This window comes from Oenanthe melanoleuca, unplaced genomic scaffold, assembly GCF_029582105.1.
Source record: "Oenanthe melanoleuca isolate GR-GAL-2019-014 unplaced genomic scaffold, OMel1.0 S074, whole genome shotgun sequence".
Lineage (NCBI taxonomy): Eukaryota > Metazoa > Chordata > Aves > Passeriformes > Muscicapidae > Oenanthe > Oenanthe melanoleuca.
This window is the reverse complement of record NW_026612723.1, coordinates 48,211-66,978: the sequence shown is the minus strand read 5'-3', so window position 1 is coordinate 66,978 and position 18,768 is coordinate 48,211. Positions and strand designations below refer to the sequence as shown.

Genomic DNA, 18,768 nt, shown 5'->3' with positions numbered 1-18,768 from the left:
GATTTTCTGCGGGGTTTCCGAGAGTGCGGACACGGGCTGTGGGCTCAGCAGCGCCGCGGGCGCGCGGGAAACGGGCAGGCGCAGACAGGCGGCTGCGGGCAGACGCCTTTCTCTGCCGGGGTCCTGTACTGCCGGGGGCGGTACCGAAGGCGGTACCAGGGGCGGTACCAGGGGCGGCAGCGACGGCGGTACCGGGGGCGGTACCCACGGCGGTACCGGGGGCGGTACCGGGAGGGGATCCAGGTGTGGGGCCGTGAGGTGATCCAGGGGCGGGGCCGGGCCCGGCACAGGTGCGCGGGGTCTCGGTGCGGCTGCGCGGGGCGTGGCCGAGGTGATTGAACTCCAGGTAATTGGCTCGGCCCCCATTTGCTCAGGCTGAGCTCGCTGCAGACGGTGGCTGCGTTGGAGCTCCGCGCACAGGGACAGGTTAGATTTCTGCTTTCCTTCCTCTCAAGCCCTCTCCCCCTCCTCCTCGTGTTCACCTTCTTTTTCTCCCTTTCCCGCCTTTCTCTCTCCTCCTCAAACCGACTCTTTCCCCCCCCTTTCGGCCTCTCCTCCTGTTTCTCTCTCTACCTTTCCTCCCTCCTCCCCGTGTTCCTTTTCTTTTCTTTCTCCCCCCAACCTGTCCCCCCCATTCTCCCTCTTCTGTCCCTACCCCGCTCCCCTCTCCTGTTCCCCTCCTGGGTCCCCCGTCCCTCTCCGCCCCCGGCCTTTCCCTCCCCGTCCCGCTTCCCTCCGCAGCCCGAGCCCTCCCTGCTCCTCTCATCCCTGTGTCCCTCCTTCTCCCCTGGCTGTTTCCCGCTGTTCCCTCCTATCCACCCCCCATACCTATACACACCCTACCCTACCCTGTTCTATTCCTTTCTCCTCCTGCTCCTGCTTCTACCCTTCCTTCCCCCCAACCCTGGGTCCCCCGTTCCCTCTCCCTGCTCCCATTCCCCTCATTCAATCCTCCCCTCCTTCCTCCACCCTCCCATTCCCTTCCCACCACACCTGTCCCTGTTCCCTCTCCCTGCTCCCGTTTCCACCCCCCCCCCCAATTCCGCCTCCCCTCCTTCCTCCACTCTCCCATTCCCCCCCAGCGCCCCTTCCCCTGTCCCCGCTGCCCCGCACACCCCGGCGCCCCCGTCCTTGGTCACCCACCCCGACCGCCCCGTCTGCCCCCCATTCCCATCCTCCGTGCCCGCTTTTCCTCTTTCCCCCGCCCCGCGGGGTTCGGGACGCCGCATAATAAAGGCCAGAGAGCCGGAGCAGCTGGACCCGGCCGGGCGCGGGGGCCGCTGTGCCAGCCCTGGAGCCCCAAATCCCGGCGCTCCCGGTGCCCCCGTCCCGCGGAGGCCCCGCAGCCCTGAGCGCGGAGCAGCGCCCGGCTCCCCGTTCCCGTGCGCGCACAGCCCCGGGGCTGCTGCCCGTGCACCCCTGCGGAACGAGCGGGGCTGGGGCGCGGGAGGAGCCGCTCGGCGGGGCCGGGCACGGTTCCGCTCGGGCTGTTTCTCATTCACCTGCCAGATGGGATGCTCCCCCTCTCCCTTGCTTTACAACTCCAAGAAGCTCTGCAATGGCAAAACCTCTTTTATTAAAACTCGGCTGCGGCTTTTCCCCTTTGCTTCCAGGTCACAGGATATACTGGGATTGAGAGGGTTCCTAAAATCCGACTCTCGAGGACACGGCCTGTGGGAGAATTGAACTCACAACCTTGGCACTACCTGGACTGTGCTCCGACTGACTGAGCCCTCTGCATCACAGGTATGAAACTCCCAAGGATGGGAATCCTTGGCTCCAGCAAGCTGCACAGAGGTCTCAGTGCTTCCCACTCACTGCCAGCAATGCTCCTTGTTGTTTCTGTGTGTCCCAGCTGCGGGGAACAGGGGGGCAGGAGGAGGCCAGGAGTCCCCGAAAGGCATCCAGCACCTCTTGTCCATGGGCCTCGGGCAGGGGCTGTGCCTGCAGCGTCCTGCCCGTGCCGAGCACACGGCCCGGGATGGGCGCTGGGTGCCCGGCCGGCGCTGGCACGGACACGGCTCAAGGGCTGCCCGTGGCTCCCGGGCCAGGGGCTGCTCTGAGCAGGCTCCTGGAGATGCTTCAGCCTGGATACAGGCCACTGACAGCCCAAAAGCAGCCCAAGGAGCAGCTGGCGTGTCCTGGTGATGGTGGCACGGGCTGCGTGCAGAGGGGCTCAGACAGCAATTCCTGGTTCCAGCCTCCCAGAGCTCCCAGGCAGCTGCCAGGTATGTCCTGTCCACCCCCAATTGCCTTCCCTTCCCTTCCCTTCCCTTCCCGCCTGAGGCCTCGTTCAGCAGCAGCACTAAAGCCAAGGCAGTCTTCCCTCACAGCTATTAAATGCCAACCGACAGCCTGCAGAGATGCCTTCAAATCAAAGGTTCAGGTGGGATGAAGTTTTGTTTGGACGAAGGTGGGAGTTTCCAGGGAGCCAGCTGGAAGTGCAGAAGGGATGGAAAGCTTTCCCAGGTGGGTCCCACTGGAGGTGTGCTGAAGGCAGGGATGTGCACCCTTTGCTGAGGGAAAAGAACTTGCAGAGGCCACTGCTGAGGCCCTGAAAGGAGCTGAGCTGCTGCAGGGAGAGATGTCCTCCCGTGGGCACGGGGAGCTGCCTTGGCACGGGACGGGAGCGCCCCCGGCCCTGCCTTCTCCTGCTTGAAAATATCACCTGGAGCCCCAGCTCAGGGGGGCTAAATCAGCTGGACTCCAGGCAGCTCTGTCAAGTGCCCCCAGGGACATGGGCGGGGCTGGGGGATGAGGGCTTTAAATAGCCAATTCTTTGGAACAGATGCCTGTCCCTGTCCCGATGCTGCTGAGCTTCCTTGGACGCTCTGCCCGTTCCTGGCACAGCTGGCGTTCAAGGGGCAGCTCTGCACGGGAATATCCACCCTCCGTGAGGCACTGTGAGGTTATGGCAGCAGGAACTGAGCAGATAATTGGGGGCTGTGGGATAATTCACGGGAACTAGCAAAGCTGAGAGCGAGCCCCGAGTCTGGGCGCTGCACAGAGAACAATCTTTGTGCTGCCCTGTCACCTTTTTCTTCTGGTTATTTTTTCTTTTTTTTTTTTTTTTTTTTTTTTTTTTGTTTCAGGTGCTGGACTTGCCTCTGGGATGTGTGCTGAACTCTCACTACAGAGGACTGTGAGGCCTGACTGGCTGTGAGTTTGTGTTCTTCTCACAGGAGAATCAGAAATGATCATTAATTAGACCACCAAAATCTTTTCTGAAACCTTTCTCCTTTCCTGCCCTTTGCTGGTAAGTCTTTTCTTTCTGCCTTTAACTCTACAGCTGTTCCCTGATGTCATTGCCCCTGTCTCACTTCTGTGCTGCTCTAGCTGGGGAAAACTCATAGTAGAGCTTGTAACAAGTAAGCACTTGTTTCTACGCTTCTTTTTCCAAAACTTTCACCAGAACTTAATTTCACTAGTTAGGAAGCGTGGTGAGGGGTGCAGGAGGAGCAGGAATAGGGGAGGGAAGCCTTGAGCACTGCAGGCTACAAAGATATGCATTTATCAATTGATTTAGTCCTGCTGTGTTAAGGATACATAAATAGGCAAAATCTAAGGCACAGGGTGAAGTTCCTGTGACAATGCTACTGTGTGTTTATCTTGAATTACTCAGTGTGCCCCATTTCCCTTTAGTAAGTGCTCTGATACCCCTGTAGAAACAAACACAACATGGGTGGGACAATGCACCTCACAGCTCCACAAAGAGTGGCACCTCCACCTCGTATGGCAGTGCCATTTTAGTACAGTCCAACTGTCTCACAGCAGAGGGCCAAAGGCCCCTGGGAAAACAATTCTGGCACGCCCCTGAGCCCTTCCCCGGCTCTGTGGGGTACCCCTGAGCCCTTCCCTGGCTCTGTGTGCCCCAGCTGCCCTGTCACCTCACCCCATGGGCACACTGCTCCCTGCAGCACACACACACTTCTGCCTTCCTGGCAGCTCCCAGGCACCTACCAGCCACGTGTTGGACGGGATCAGGAGGGAAAACAGCCCTTCTGCAGCCATTTTCTGGGCAGCTGGCAGTGATTCACGCACAAGGGGCATGGATACCATCAGTGGGTTCCCCTCAAAGTCTGTCCACATCCAGCAGCACACGGTGCTATTCACCATCTGCATCAGTGACACGCACAGGGAGTTAGGGAGGAGAACTCCTTAGTTCAGCAGGAAGCAGCAGGGCAGGAGAGGGCAGAGGGGCTCACTGGGATGGGATGGGAAGTCACAGTGAGCCTGGCAAATGGCCCCTGCAGTGTGCAGGGAGAGGCTGTGCAAGGAGAATGGCAAAGTGTAACTCAGAATGGCAATTATTAGTAGAGTTTTGGTTGGAAAGGGCATGAAAAATACTCTCACCTGGACAAGAGGTATTTCACTCTGTGCTGTATTGACAGGAGTGCCCAAATCCCAGCTGGAGTAACCCTTGTGATGCCATCAGCATTGGGAATGTCTGGCTCTGAGAGTTCTCTGTGTGGCAGGGGGTCCCAACTTCAGGGAAATAGTGGGGCCCTTGGAAAGGCAGGAGAGGGACTCCTCAAAGGCCTGAGAGCCTGGTTTCTGGCAGAGAACTGTAGTGGTGGGAAGACTCAAAGTTCTGAAATTTTTGAGAGTGTTGAGACTTTTGAAAATACTCTTCAAAAAGAATGAACTTGTTATCCATGTGCACTTGGGATCAGGCAGAGAATCCTGAGCTGCAGTTCCAGGTGGAGTGGTTCATGCCAGACCCTTGTAGCCCTGGAACAGCATTTTTGACGTGAAGTCCCTGTAAGACTCTGAGAAGAAACTCAGACGGAGATTTGTTGGTGTCGCTGCACACTCCGAGGTAGAGAGGGCCAAGAGCTGACCCACTGTCAGTCATTTCCAGCTGTGTTACCTGTGATTTCACACAGAACTGGCGCTGTGATTTGTGGCTGCTGGTGTCAAGGTGACCAAGAACTCTGTAGAAGGGGATTCCGGTGGAGGGATTGGAAAGGCAAAGGGCTGTGCTGGGTGCCCCACCTTGGCAGCAGCTCTGGGGTCTCAGGCTGGCAGCCCTCCTCAGCTTTTCCACAAGGGATAAATCACTTTAATGTGTGAAGGGAAATAAAGTAGTATTTTACTGTTAAATTAACTAATAGATCAAATGTCTTGCAATGTGCTCGCAGTCCTTCAGAATTTTCTCCAGGTAACATTTGCTGAATGACACCTTTCAGATCCCAGTCCCCCTTAAAGCAGCTTGGGATGCTCAAACTTAGAGGGCTTTTCCAGTTGTAGGAACAAGGAAAATGCAGTCTGACTGCTGCTGCCCAGCTCCTGGCGCAGAGGAGTGTCTGTAGCAGCAGAGGGTGGCAGCCCAGGGTGACCAGCACCTTGCCATTGCAGGTGGCACCCGGGTGGGTTTGGAGCGTTGTCTTCTGGTTGCAACCCCGTTGTTTTGTTGTGATCCCGTGTTCAGGATCCTGGGAGGAGCAGCTGTCTGGAGGCAGGGAAGGGCAGTCCCAGCATGGTCCTGTAGAAGCTTTCCTGTCATCCTCCTGGTGCTCCTCAGAGCTGTAGATGGAAAGAAGTGGGCTGTGCTGTGCCACTGCCAGCATCTCCACTGCTCCTTGCTGGGTGATTCTCTTGCACCAAAACAGGACAGTTCTGCCCCCTTCACCTTCTCATTAAATCAGAGTCCTGAGCAGAGGAAGGTCACTAGCCTGATTTTTAGGCAACTCCTTGGAGAGGGAAGTAGTGATTTTAAATGGGATAGAGTACCCTGGGCTTAATTCCCCAGCTTTTGTCTCTCTCTGCCATTAATGTTAGGGTGGTCAGTGGAGTATGGCAGGTAGTGGATAATTGTTGAAACTGAAAAATTGGACTTTCTGTGCCATAATAAAATAAAGCTGAGCTGCTCTGATGCCGTTGCAGCTGCAGGACTGTTACAGTCAGGAGGTAACAGGAAATGCCAGGGGTGGTGCCCTCAAGCATTCCACCTTTCTGGAATGTGCAGGTGCAGGGCAGGGCAGGTAATCTGTCCTCTCTCTCCCAGGCTTCTTCATCAGACCTTTCTACAAGATGATGCTGGGGAAGCCCATAACCCTGAAGGACATGGAGTCAGTGGTAAGAGCCCATTGAACCTGTGCCAGTGCTCACAGGCCCCTGGCTTTCCACAGCTCTGCACTAATTGCCCATTTTCAAACTGCCTAACTGTGATCTGCCCTAGGATAGTGAATACTACAACTCTCTGAAGTGGATCCTGGAAAATGACCCCACCGAGCTGGATCTCACGTTTTGCATAGATGAGGAAAACTTTGGGCAGGTACGTAAAGGTTACTTGCATCTTAGGACTGGTGGTTGCCAACAAGTAGCTCAGTGCTGACAGTCTGGTGGTGGTGAAAGCAGCAACGAGCTCAGCTGGCTGTGTTCCCAGCTGGGAGCGGGGCTGCCAGCTCCTGTCAGGGAGCTGTGGCACCTCTGGGACAAGCTGGACATGCAGCTGAGTGAAATACTTGCAGTGAAGGAGGGATGAAGGTGTCCCACAGTCCAGCTGGGACATGCTCAGGGACTCTCTGGTTCCTGAAGCTGAAGGTGCTGTCAGGGGAGAGCAGCAGAAGGACACCAGGTCCTCTCTGTAGTGCCTGTCACAGCTGGTGTGCCAGGGGGGAAGCTGCCAGGTTGAAAAGGGTCACAGCCTATGGGGCTCTTTCTCCATGACAAATGAAAGTGTTGTAGACATTAAATTAAATTAGTTTGCTTAGAGGTTTTTATGACCTTTTTTTGCATTTTCCCTTTGTTTACTTCTGAGCCCTAGATCCTGGCTCCAGATAGAACTGGAGCTGGGGACTGTAGGGCCTTTTATAAAAACTGACTTCAGCATTTCAAACCATGCATTCAGTGTCCTGTCAAAAATATTCTGATCCACTTTCCAGTGCTGCCTTTTTCCTGAAGCACCCGAAGGTTATGGATTTCATGGAGAACTAGGAGCCACAGAATAGAGAGGTTTTGTAACCCACTGGTTGGCTTTGGGCAGTTCCAGTATGTGATTTATCTTCTTGTATTACACATAATAGCTATTATAATTTTGTGTATATAAAGTACCTATTTTGTGGTTCTATTTTATATAAATATATAATTTCATTATTATAAATAATAATTGTAATAAAATGATCAGTAAATAGCCAGCCCCTCTCTGCCAGTTTTCCCTTCTGTCAGCGCAGGTTTGTTCAAAAGTGTAAATCAATTTGCTCATGATTGCCTGATCCTGCTTGTGAAACACTGCTCAGGGAGAGTGGGTTCTGGGAGAAAGATGTCCTCAAATAACAGCCTTTGGTCTTTTGAAAGGCAGACATATCAAGTGGACCTGAAGCCCAACGGGTCCGAAATGATGGTAACAAATGAAAACAAGCGGGAATACATTGAGTAAGTACTGTGATGGAATGTGCCTGGGGGGAAGAAAGAGCAGCTGGGTTAGAATTGGCCCTGCTGCAATCCCTGGAGCTTGTACTGCACAAGAGCATCAGGGATCATGGGGAAAAACCTTACTGTTAACATTGGTTATATCCCGTCAGGTACAAGAACAAGGAGTAAATTAAATGACGTGCTTTGATCTCCTGAAATTCCCCCCATGTAAATGTCCTTCTCCAACACCTGGCTCAAGCTGAGATGAGCCAGAAGGTGCTCTCCAGCCTGGCCCTCATCCTAGTGTCCTCCTCTGCCAGTCACAGACCAGAGCCAGGAGTCCAGTGCCAGCAATCCTACCAAAACTGGCCGGATCTGAAATTAGGTTTCATTTTCAGATTTCTCAGTTCTTCTACCTACCAGGATGTAAAATGCTGAATTCATTAATACCTGCTGGCATTTTAAATCAGGGCCTTTTCCAAAGTGAAAGATGTTACAATTGCTACATTCATGCAAACTGGGAATTCATTTCCAGTGCCTGGACCTGGAGCAATTCCATGCCTGGAATTGACTTTTGATGCCTGCACCTGTGAGGTGTTTGTGCTGCGGGTGGCTGGTGCTGAAAGCAAGGTGTCCCTTTGATGCTGCAGTTTATTTCTTTCTTTATAGGCGAGGTGCTGTGTCCTGACAGCTCTCCTCAGAGCTTGCAGACTTTGCTGGGAATTTTTAATTGCTCATTGCTCTGGAAGAATAAAATGTCTGCTCACGTAGGTACCTACAGGAGTGAAAAAATTCCCACTGTGATTTGGTCAAAGTCACTGGGCTTTTTGGTTTGTCTCTTCAAAATTCCATCAGTCACCAGCCAATAAATTGGAGTAGCTGGTGGAAGCTGCTTAGTTACCTGAACTCGCTGAAGTTGTAAATGACAAACTTGAAAGCATTTGGGGTTGCTGAAACCTTTGAGCCCTTGGCTGAGACCTGCTAATGAGTTTGTTTTTCTGGTGGGGTTTTGTTTCTTTCTGCAGCCTGGTCATCCAGTGGCGATTTGTCAACAGAGTGCAGAAAGAAATGAATGCCTTTCTGGAGGCGAGGCTCTTTAGCTCCTTTCTTTCCCAAAACCAGGGATTGTTTTTAACACAGATTTCTTACCCACTGGTGTCTGTGTAAAGGGAGTGGGGAGCTTGGCAGGGAATGCAAATAGAATACATGATGTTTTGTGATTTGACAGTTTTATCTTGTGTAAGATATATCATCTTTCCCTTATGGGAATAAGGTCATTCTCCTTCAAGTTTAATTATTTGAGCTTGAAGTAATTTGGTCATTGATTTTTTTAATTAGGATTTATGTGGGATGAGAGTTTTAACTTTGCTCTTCTTTTTAGGGATTCACAGAACTGCTTCCTATCGACCCGATTAAAATTTTTGATGAAAATGAGCTGGAGGTGAGTCAATTTGGTGCCCCAAGCTGGCAGCTCTCTGACAGATGTGCCATGTTCTGGGCTTTTCAGTCATCTGTCTCTCTCCCTGGGGGAACGTGCGGACACGGCTGGAAATCAGATGTTTCTTCCTAATTAATAAATCTGTTCATGACATGAGAAGAGCTGCACTCAGGAGGGTGGTGGGGGGTGTGCCTCTGAAAGCCTGGAAGCAGCCTAGTGGATCAGTGCCACCCTCTGCCAGTCCCATCTGAGCCAAAGACGTGGAAGTTGTGTCACACTGTGGCAGTGTGCAGCCCTTCTGCAGCAGCTGGGATACTCTGGGGATGCTCGGACTCTCCCCTGGGTGTGCATAAGTGCCTGAAGGTCAGAGCCCTGAGGGGCAGTGGCACCTTGTACCCTGTGAGGTCAGGGACACATCCCACCCTTCTGCTTGCCTGCAGTTACTGATGTGTGGCCTTGGTGGCGTGGATGTCAGCGGCTGGAGACAACACACCATCTACAAAAATGGTTACTGCCCAAATCACCCTGTTATCCGGTGGTTCTGGAAGGTAAGACTGGGCACCAGCCCTAGCTGGTCCTGTAGGTGAAAGTCCCTGCCCTTTTTTGCAATCATTTTTCTGTATGAGAACTGCTCAGAGTGGGTGGTTGTGCTGGGGCAGGAGCTGCTCCCTCCTGGCTCAGGTGAGGGCAGGTGCAGCTCCTGCTCAGATGGAGCAGAGGCAGCCCATAGTGCCCTGAGGCTGCTGGCACAGAGGGGCTCCTGCAGTGCTGAGGGTGTCTCTGCCCCCAGGCTGTGCTGCTGATGGACGCTGAGAAGCGGATCCGGCTGCTGCAGTTCGTGACCGGGACGTCCCGCGTGCCCATGGACGGGGCGGGACAGGGGCGGGACCGGGCAGTCCCAGAAGGCAGAGCCCGGGAGGAACCGGGATGAAGCGGGGCGGGCCCGGGGCTGGGGCCGAGGTGATTTAATGCCTAGAAACCACCCGGCCGCCGTTTGCTGACGCCGAGTAGGGTGAGAGGAGGAGCTGCTTGTTCGGGCTCCCAGGTGAGCTGTGGGGCTTCGGCTTCTACCCCTCTCCCCCCGCTCTAGCCCTCCTTCCTTCTCTGCGTATTCCTCTTCTTTTCCCCCTTGTGCCTCCCAAAACCTCCCCTCCTCTCCCCCCTGCCCCTCCTTCCTTCTCCCTGAACTCCTTTACTTTTTCCCCTTTCTCTCCCCATCTCAAGGGATACAGCCCAGGATATCTCAGGGCCCAGATGATTTCTGTTCCTTCTGCTTGTTTCACTTGCAGGTGTTTCCCAGTCCAGCTCGCTGAGCCTCCAGCTCTGACTGTGGCATGTTCTTCATTCCAGCTCTGGCTCTGAGATGCTGCACTTGATGGCTGCTCCAGTTCCTTCCAGCTCTGGGTAAATAACTGGTGTCTCTTGTGTAATCCGTGTCCTTGTTCTGTCCTTTGTGTCCATCTGTGTTACCTTTGTCACATCTCCATGCTTTATCAGCATCCTTCCAAGCCATGGTAGCCAGACTCTACTCGTGTACTTTCCTGCATTGTGCTTATTCCAGCACATTTACCTTTTTACTTTTTGAGACGAAAGAAGTACACAAGATCTTCTCATCCATCTTCCTTCTCAGCTTTGGTAGTGCCTGCTTTTCACGTGCCATTCTCTTGGCCTTCTGTAGGGAGTGTGTTAGACCCTCCTTATGTGCCCTCACTAGTTCCATAGGTTCTATCTTGGGCTTGAGACTTAATCCTCCAGAGAGTTATCTCCAGTCCTCATCCATGTGTGTGTACCTACCTTGGCTTATACTGTATGTAGCTGTCTTGGTTTATGTTGCATGTACCTTTACTGTGTGCATCTCTACTGTATGGGCCTTTATTGTGCCCCTTAGCTCGGAGCTGCCCTGCCCTGGCACCCGCTTGGGTAGAATAGTTACAGAACTTTATTGTTCCTCTCTTTTCTGTGGGGTTTTGGGTAGGAAATGTGTGGGGATAACCTCTACCTGACCAGCTCCTGCTGTCTCTCAGGTCCCTGAGGTGGATTCCCATCTCTGCAGTCACCAATTATGCCGATTTCCCTGGAATCTCCCGTTGGGTGTTGAAGAGCAGCAGCCGGGGGATGTGTTGAAGCATCCTCTTCATGCAGCGTTCCAAGTGAGGGTTGCAGTCAGCCTGTCAGCTGCAGAGTGTGACAGGGGGAGCGTGTGTCTGTCTGGAGAGTCTGTCTGTGTCTGTCTGCTTATGTCTGCCTGTGCCAGTGTGTGTGCTGACTGCTTCTAACCTTGTGCATATGGTTTTTACCTTTTACCTTTCTCAACTCATTTTTAAATTTAGAATAAAGAGTCCCCAGCCAGGAGTTTGGGTTTTTTTCCCCCCAGCTGGATTTTTTTCCTTGGTCCCAGCCAACAAGATGACGTTCATCCCAGAGGTTGGGCATGGACAGTCCCAGTACCAGGGTTTTGTCAGCAGGATGGTTTTTGGGGCATGGACAGTCGCAGTACCACGGTTTACTCAGCACGATGGTTTTTGAGGCATGGACAGTCCCAGTACCAGGGTTTTGTCATCAGGATGGGTTTTGAGGCATGGACAGTCCCAGTACCAGGGTTCTGTCCGCAGGGATGCCCGTGGCTCCTGGGCCAGGGGCTGCTCTGAACAGGCTCCTGGAGATGCTTCAGCCTGGATACAGGCCACTGACAGCCCAAAAGCAGCCCAAGGAGCAGCTGGCGTGTCCTGGTGATGGTGGCACGGGCTGCGTGCAGAGGGGCTCAGACAGCAATTCCTGGTTCCAGCCTCCCAGAGCTCCCAGGCAGCTGCCAGGTATGGCCTGTCCACCCCAATTCCCTGCCCTTCCCTTCCTGCCTGAGGCCTCATTCAGCAGCAGCAGCACTAAAGCCAAGGCAATCTTCCCTTACAGCTATTAAATGCCAACCGACAGCCTGCAGAGATGCCTTCAAATCAAAGGTTCAGGTGGGATGAAGTTTTGTTTGGACGAAGGTGGGAGTTTCCAGGGAGCCAGCTGGAAGTGCAGAAGGGATGGAAAGCTTTCCCAGGTGGGTCCCCCTGGAGGTGTGCTGGAGGCAGGGATGTGCACCCTTTGCTGAGGGAAAAGAACTTGCAGAGGCCACTGCTGAGGCCCTGAAAGGAGCTGAGCTGCTGCAGGGAGAGATGTCCTCCCGTGGGCACGGGGAGCTGCCTTGGCACGGGGCGGGAGCGCCCCCGGCCCTGCCTTCTCCTGCTTGAAAATATCACCTGGAGCCCCGGCTCAGGGGGGCTAAATCAGCTGGACTCCAGGCAGCTCTGTCAAGTGCCCCCAGGGACATGGGTGGGGCTGGGGGATGAGGGCTTTAGACAGCCAATTGTTTGGAGCAGATGCCTGTCCCTGTCCCGATGCTGCTGAGCTTCCTTGGACGCTCTGCCCGTTCCTGGCTCAGCTGGCGTTCAAGGGGCAGCTCTGCACGGGAATATCCACCCTCCGTGAGGCACTGTGAGGGTACGGCAGCAGGAACTGAGCAGGGAATTGGGGGCTGTGGGATAATTCACGGGAACTAGCAAAGCTGACAGTGGGCCCCGAGTCTGGGCGCTGCACAGAGAACAATCTTTGTGCTGCCCTGTCACCTTTTTCTTTTTATTTTTTTTTTCTTTCAGGTGCTGGACTTGCCTCTGTGGATGTGTGCTGAGCTCTCACTACAGGGGACTGTGAGGCCTGACTGGCTGTGAGTTTGTGTTCTTCTCACAGGGGAATCAGAAATGATCATTAATTAGACCACAGAAATCTTTTCTGAAACCTTTCCCCTTTCCTGCCCTTTGCTGGTAAGTCTTTTCTTTCTGCCTTTAACTCTACAGCTGTTCCCTGATGTCATTGCCCCAGTCTCACTTCTGTGCAGCTCCTAGCTGGGGAAAATCATAATAGAGCTGGTAACAAGTAAGCACTTGTTTCTACACTTCTTTTTCCAAAACTTTCACCAGAACTTAATTTCACTAGTTAGGAAGCGTGGTGAGGGGTGCAGGAGGAGCAGGAATAGGGAGGGAAGCCTTGAGCACTGCAGGCTACAAAGATCTGCATTTATCAATTTGATTTAGTCCTGCTGTGTTAAGGATACATAAATAGGCAAAATCCAAGGCACAGGGTGAAGTTCCTGTGACAATGCTACTGTGTGTTTATCTTGAATTACTCAGTGTGCCCCATTTCCCTTTAATAAGTGCTCTGATACCCCTGTGGAAACAAACACAACATGGGTGGGACAGTGCACCTCACAACTCCACAAAGAGTGGCACCTCCACCTCGTATGGCAATGCCATTTTAGTACAGCCCAACTGTCTCACAGCAGAGGGCTGAAGGCCCCTGGGAAAACAATTCTGGCACGCCCCTGAGCCCTTCCCCGGCTCTGTGTGCCCCAGCTGCCCTGTCACCTCACCCCATGGACACACTGCTCCCTGCAGCACACACACACTGCTGCCTTCCTGGCAGCTCCCAGGCACCTACCAGCCACGTGTTGGACGGGATCAGGAGGGAAAACAGCCCTTCTGCAGCCATTTTCTGGGCAGCTGGCAGTGATTCACGCACAAGGGGCATGGATACCATCAGTGGGTTCCCCTCAAAGTCTGTCCACATCCAGCAGCACACGGTGCTATTCACCATCTGCATCAGTGACACGCACAGGGAGTTAGGGAGGAGAACTCCTTAGTTCAGCAGGAAGCAGCAGGGCAGGAGAGGGCAGAGGGGCTCACTGGGATGGGATGGGAAGTCACAGTGAGCCTGGCAAATGGCCCCTGCAGTGTGCAGGGAGAGGCTGTGCAAGGAGAATGGCAAAGTGTAACTCCGAATGGCAATTATTAGTAGAGTTTTGGTTGGAAAGGGCATGAAAAATACTCTCACCTGGACAAGAGGTATTTCACTCTGTGATGTATTGACAGGAGTGCCCAAATCCCAGCTGGAGTAACCCTTGTGATGCCATCAGCATTGGGAATGTCTGGCTCTGAGTTCTCTGTGTGGCAGGGGGTCCCAACTTCAGGGAAATAGTGGGGCCCTTGGAAAGGCAGGAGAGGGAATCCTCAAAGGCCTGAGAGCCTGGTTTCTGGCAGAGAACTGTAGTGGTGGGAAGACTCAAAGTTCTGAAATTTTTGAAGGTGTTGAGACTTTTGAAAATACTCTTCAAAAAGAATGAACTTGTTATCCATGTGCACTTGGGATCAGGCAGAGAATCCTGAGCTGCAGTTCCAGGTGGAGTGGTTCATGCCAGACCCTTGTAGCCCTGGAACAGCATTTTTGACGTGAAGTCCCTGTAAGACTCTGAGAAGAAACTCAGACTGAGATTTGTTGGTGTCGCTGCACACTCTGAGGTAGAGAGGGCCAAGAGCTGACCCACTGTCAGTCATTTCCAGCTGTGTTACCTGTGATTTCACACAAAACTGGCGCTGTGATTTGTGGCTGCTGGTGTCAAGGTGACCAAGAAGTCTGTAGAAGGGGATTCCAGTGGAGGGGTTGGAAAGGCAAAGGGCTGTGCTGGGTGCCCCACCTTGGCAGCAGCTCTGGGGTCTCAGGCTGGCAGCCCTCCTCAGCTTTTCCACAAGGGATAAATCACTTTAATGTGTGAAGGGGAATAAAGTAGTATTTTACCGTTAAATTAACTAATAGATCAAATGTCTTGCAATGTGCTCGCAGTCCTTCAGAATTTTCTCCAGGTAACATTTGCTGAAGGACACCTTTCAGATCCCAGTCCCCCTTAAAGCAGCTTGGGATGCTCAAACTTAGAGGGCTTTTCCAGTTGTAGGAACAAGGAAAATGCAGTCTGATTGCTGCTGCCCAGTCCTGACCCAGAGGAGTGTCCGTAGCAGCAGAGGGTGGCAGCCCAGGGTGACCAGCACCTTGCCATTGCAGGTGGCACCGGGGTGGGTCTGGAGCGTTGTCTTCTGGTCGCAACCCCGTTGTTTTGTTGTGATCCCGTGTTCAGGATCCTGGGAGGAGCAGCTGTCTGGAGGCAGGGAAGGGCAGTCCCAGCATGGTCCTGTAGAAGCTTTCCTGTCATCCTCCTGGTGCTCCTCAGAGCTGTAGATGGAAAGAAGTGGGCTGTGCTGTGCCACTGCCAGCATCTCCACTGCTCCTTGCTGGGTGGTTCTCTTGCACCAAAACAGGACAGTTCTGCCCCCTTCACCTTCTCATTAAATCAGAGTCTAGGAAAAATGTTACTCCCTCCAGATTTAGAAGTGTGATAGCCTCAGCTGTCTGTGCAGAATTTCCAAACAGTAACTTGGGGTGTCATTGCCAAAAACTTTGGGTTCCTTTACCCACCAGGCCGTGTCTCCAATCCCAGCCCACGTTCCAATGAACGTGTCACTCACTCCTGCAGACGTTGCCATCAAAGCAGTGCAGATTCCCTGGGTTCTGGGGTGCTTCTGTGTTTTTGAGTGGATGTTTTCAGCTTAACAGTGTGTTGGGGCTTGGGAGGGTGGGGAGACACAAGCCTTTGCTAACCCTGACAGAGCTGAGCAGTGCTAGGGAGAGAAAAACCAAGAGAAATTCACGGTGTGGTAGCAGAGAAGCCATGGGATCATTTCTTTTGTTATTTGCAGATAAGAAAATGACCCAGTGGGAAGAGCCCAGGCTGCAGAACCCAGCCATCATCACAGGCCCAGTAAGTAGAGCTGTGGGATCCTGCAGGAAATGCCTGACTGGGGCACAGCTGGAGGAGCAGCAGCCCCTGCCTGCTCCTGGCTCAGGGTGGGCAGCCTGGGAAGCAGGAGCTCTCTGCCCACATCTAAGGCAGAGGAAGCTGGGGATGTCACAGCAGGCTCTGGGCAGCCTCCCTGCTTGCTCAGGGTTTGGGGATGCCTAAGGGGAAGTGCCCCTGTTTGCCTTACCTGGGTCATTCCTGGCAGTAGCATTTCACTGGGCTGGCACATTGTTCTATTTATTTGAGGATCTCTGGACCATAAAGAGCTGTTTGCACTTGGGAGGAGAGAGGTGGGCCCATGTGGATTCAAAGTGGGGAAAAAAAAGGCTCTGTGTGTAAATTCACCTTTAGCAGCGTGTCAATGGAGTGTATCTGTAATTAAATTGGTACCTGTACTTGCCTTTGTACACCTTGCTGTCTTTTGCTGTGAATAAAAACATTCATTCAATAAAGTTAAGTCGCCCCTAGTCAAGATACCCCACGTCTTCCCCTTGGCTCCTGTCTTTCTTTTTCATATTTGCTGTAGCATTAACTCTATTTCTTTTTCTCTCTATTTCTTTTCTTTTTCTCTGGATTTCTTTTTCTCTCTATTTCTGTCTGACTCTATTTCTCTTTCCCTGTTTCTAGTAGTCTCTAACTCTGGTTTTTTTTCTTTTTCACTCTTTCTTTTTCTTTTTTTTTTCTCTCTAACCTTTTTCTAACTTTCTTTTCCTTTCTAGCTGTACAATTTAAAAAACAGCAGTACAAATTTTCAGGCTCCTTGCAAGTAAAAAAAAAAAAAAACCAAAACACCAAAAAACCTTATGTTATTATTTAAATAAAATTATTTACACTTCAGGAGCCTGAAATTTTCTACTGCTGCACCAGACATACATATTTTTTCTCCTTTTTCATATATGCCAGGTAGGGCCCCTCATTAATACTCCAGATGGCAGTGACAAATAATTACCTTGATTGAACATTACATGCCTACTCTGGAGTACTAATGAAAGTAGTTATTAGTTAGTTGGGCAGTTAATTCAATATTTAGCTAACTAGCCAATTTCTCGGTGCACCACCACGCCTGTCACTCACCCAAAGATCCACTTCTCACACAAGCCCAGCCCGTCACAACCCCAGCCCCGGTCCCTCGACACGTGGGAGCCCCAGGGTGTCACCTGCACATCACGGCATCTCCTGTGCCCGAGCGCCTCCCGAGGGACCCTGAGGCCATCCCCAGCGCTGATCCCGTCCCTCCCGAGGGACCCTGAGGCCATCCCCGGCGCTGATCCCGTCCCTCCCGAGGGACCCTGAGGCCATCCCCGGCGCTGATCCCGTCCCTCCCGTGGGACCCTGAGGCCATCCCCGGCGCTGATCCTATCCCTCCCGAGGGACCCTGAGGCCATCCCCAGCGCTGATCTCGTCCCTCCCGAGGGACCCTGAGGCCATCCCCAGCGCTGATCCCGTCCCTCCCGTGTCCGTCCCCCTGGGACGCTCCCCCAGCCCCGCCCCTGCCCCGCCCCCAGCCCTGGCTGCGCACCCGCCGCTAACGCCGCCTTGCGGGCACAGCGCGGTACTGCAGCCGCCGCCGCTCCGGCGCCCTGGCAGCGCTGCCGTCCTGTGGGCACAGCGCGGTGCTGCGCGCGTGCCCTTCTGATGATGGGAGCGAGCGCGTGCAGGGACCCTGCCCTGTAGGACTGCCGCCACGCTGCGGATGCCGCTTGCGGCAGGAGCCCGGCCGAGACAAGCATCCCCGCCCGTGCCTGCCGCCGCTCGAGCGTCGGCCGGAGCTCTTTTCGGCGTCGTTGCCGGATTCAGGCAGGCGACTTAGAAATTGACATGGTGAGGGGCGTTAAGGGTACCACAACAAAGATGGCAGCGGGGCCGGAAGTGGCCTCTGCCAGTACTAAGATGGCAGCAGAGAAGGGCGGAAGTTAGTGCTTGCCACTCTCAAGATGGCGGCTCGGCCGGCACTCGCCTGACCTTCTATATCTGGCGGCAGAAAGGGCGGGAAAACAAGGACCTCAGTGTGATTTGGGGGCTGCCTGCGCGCGACGCCGACACGGATCCCGCGGCGCGATTTTTCTGCGGGGTTTCCGAGAGTGCGGACACGGGCTGTGGGCTCAGCGGCGCCGCGGGCGCGCGGGAAACGGGCGGGCGCCTTTCTCTGCCGGGGTCCTGTACTGCCGGGGGCGGTACCGGGGGTGGGGCCGAGGGCGTTACTTGGGGCGGTACGAGGGCGGTACCGGGGACGATACCGGAGGCGGCACCGAAGGGCGGTACCGGGGGCGGTACCAAGGGCGGTACCGACGGCGGTACGGGCGGGGATCCAGGTGCGGGGCCGTGAGGTGATCCAGGGGCGGGGCCGGGCCCGGCACAGGTGCGCGGGGTCTCAGTGCGGCTGCGCGGGGCGTGGCGAGGTGATTGAACTGCAGGTAATTGGCTCGGCCGCCATTTGCTCAGGCTGAGCTCGCTTCGGACGCTCGGGCTCTCCGGCCTTTATTGTGATCGATCGCTCGGCGATCAATTAGTGATGCCTGCCGCTCGATTGTTTAGCGATCGATTAGTAACGCCTGCCGATCGATCGCTCGACGATCGATTAGCAAGCCTGCCGATCGATCGCTCGGCGATCGATCGCTCATGCCTGCCGATCGATCGCTCGGCTATCGATTGCTCAAGCCTGCCGATCGACTGCTCGGCGCTCGACTGCTCATGCCTGCCGATCGATCGACTGCTCGGCGCTCGATGCTCTGCCTGCCGATCGAACGATCGATCGGCGCTCGATTGCTCATGCCTGCCGATCGATCGATCGATCGCTCGGCCCTCGATTGTTAACGCCCAGAGCAATGGACCCTGAAGCGAACCCCGCCCCTCGGTTTACGTCTCTGCCGAGGTGATCACGTGGCCCCGCCCCCGGGTTTTTAAAGGGTTTTGGGTGTTTGAGGGGTTTTAAAGTTCTTTGAGGGTATTTTGAAGGATTTTTAGAAGTTTTTTCTGGGATTTTTAAATTTTTTTTTAAATTTTGGGGGTTTTTATAGGATCTTTTTGGGGGTTTAGCCCAGCGCTGACCCTGTCCCTCCCGTGTCCGTCCCCCTGGGATCCTCCCCAGGCACCACCCTGCCCCCCCCAGCCCTGGCTGCGCACCCGCGCTAACGCCGCCTTGTGGGCACAGCGCGGTACTGCAGCCGCTGCCGAGCACTGCCAGAGCGCCGGCTCGGGGGTGGCTGCAGTACCGCGCTGTGCCCACAAGGCGGCAGCACTGCCGCCCTTCCCACGCTCGCAGCCGCGGCCGCTCTCGCAGCCCGAACTCGGCGTCACCCTCCCCTCT

The 18,768-nt window shown here is 54.2% G+C and overlaps 1 protein-coding gene and 1 long non-coding RNA gene across 2 annotated transcripts; both read left to right on the top strand.

Annotated features, from left to right (window-relative positions):
- Positions 1 to 368: 368 nt before the first annotated feature.
- Positions 369 to 9,725, top strand: LOC130266524 (E3 ubiquitin-protein ligase NEDD4-like). The gene is made up of 8 exons (XM_056515780.1): positions 369 to 426; positions 6,008 to 6,078; positions 6,182 to 6,277; positions 7,304 to 7,377; positions 8,382 to 8,442; positions 8,738 to 8,797; positions 9,235 to 9,342; positions 9,585 to 9,725. Exons 2-8 carry the CDS (start codon positions 6,034 to 6,036, stop codon positions 9,723 to 9,725), a joined length of 585 nt encoding a protein of 194 aa, XP_056371755.1. The 5' UTR covers positions 369 to 426; positions 6,008 to 6,033.
- Positions 9,726 to 11,414: 1,689 nt separating this feature from the next.
- On the top strand, positions 11,415 to 12,650 carry LOC130266526 (uncharacterized). The gene is made up of 3 exons (XR_008842910.1): positions 11,415 to 11,607; positions 11,705 to 11,840; positions 12,436 to 12,650. It is a non-coding gene; the product is annotated as an uncharacterized LOC130266526 (long non-coding RNA).
- The last annotated feature ends 6,118 nt before the right edge of the window (positions 12,651 to 18,768 follow it).

Coding starts and splice junctions, on each gene's coding strand:
- LOC130266524 (XM_056515780.1), top strand. CDS start 6,034: ATGATGCTGGGGAAGCCCATAACCCTGAAGGACATGGAGTCAGTG. Junction 7,378..8,381: donor AACAAGCGGGAATACATTGA/GTAAGTACTGTG, acceptor TTCTTTCTGCAG/CCTGGTCATCCAGTGGCGAT. Junction 9,343..9,584: donor TTATCCGGTGGTTCTGGAAG/GTAAGACTGGGC, acceptor CTCTGCCCCCAG/GCTGTGCTGCTGATGGACGC.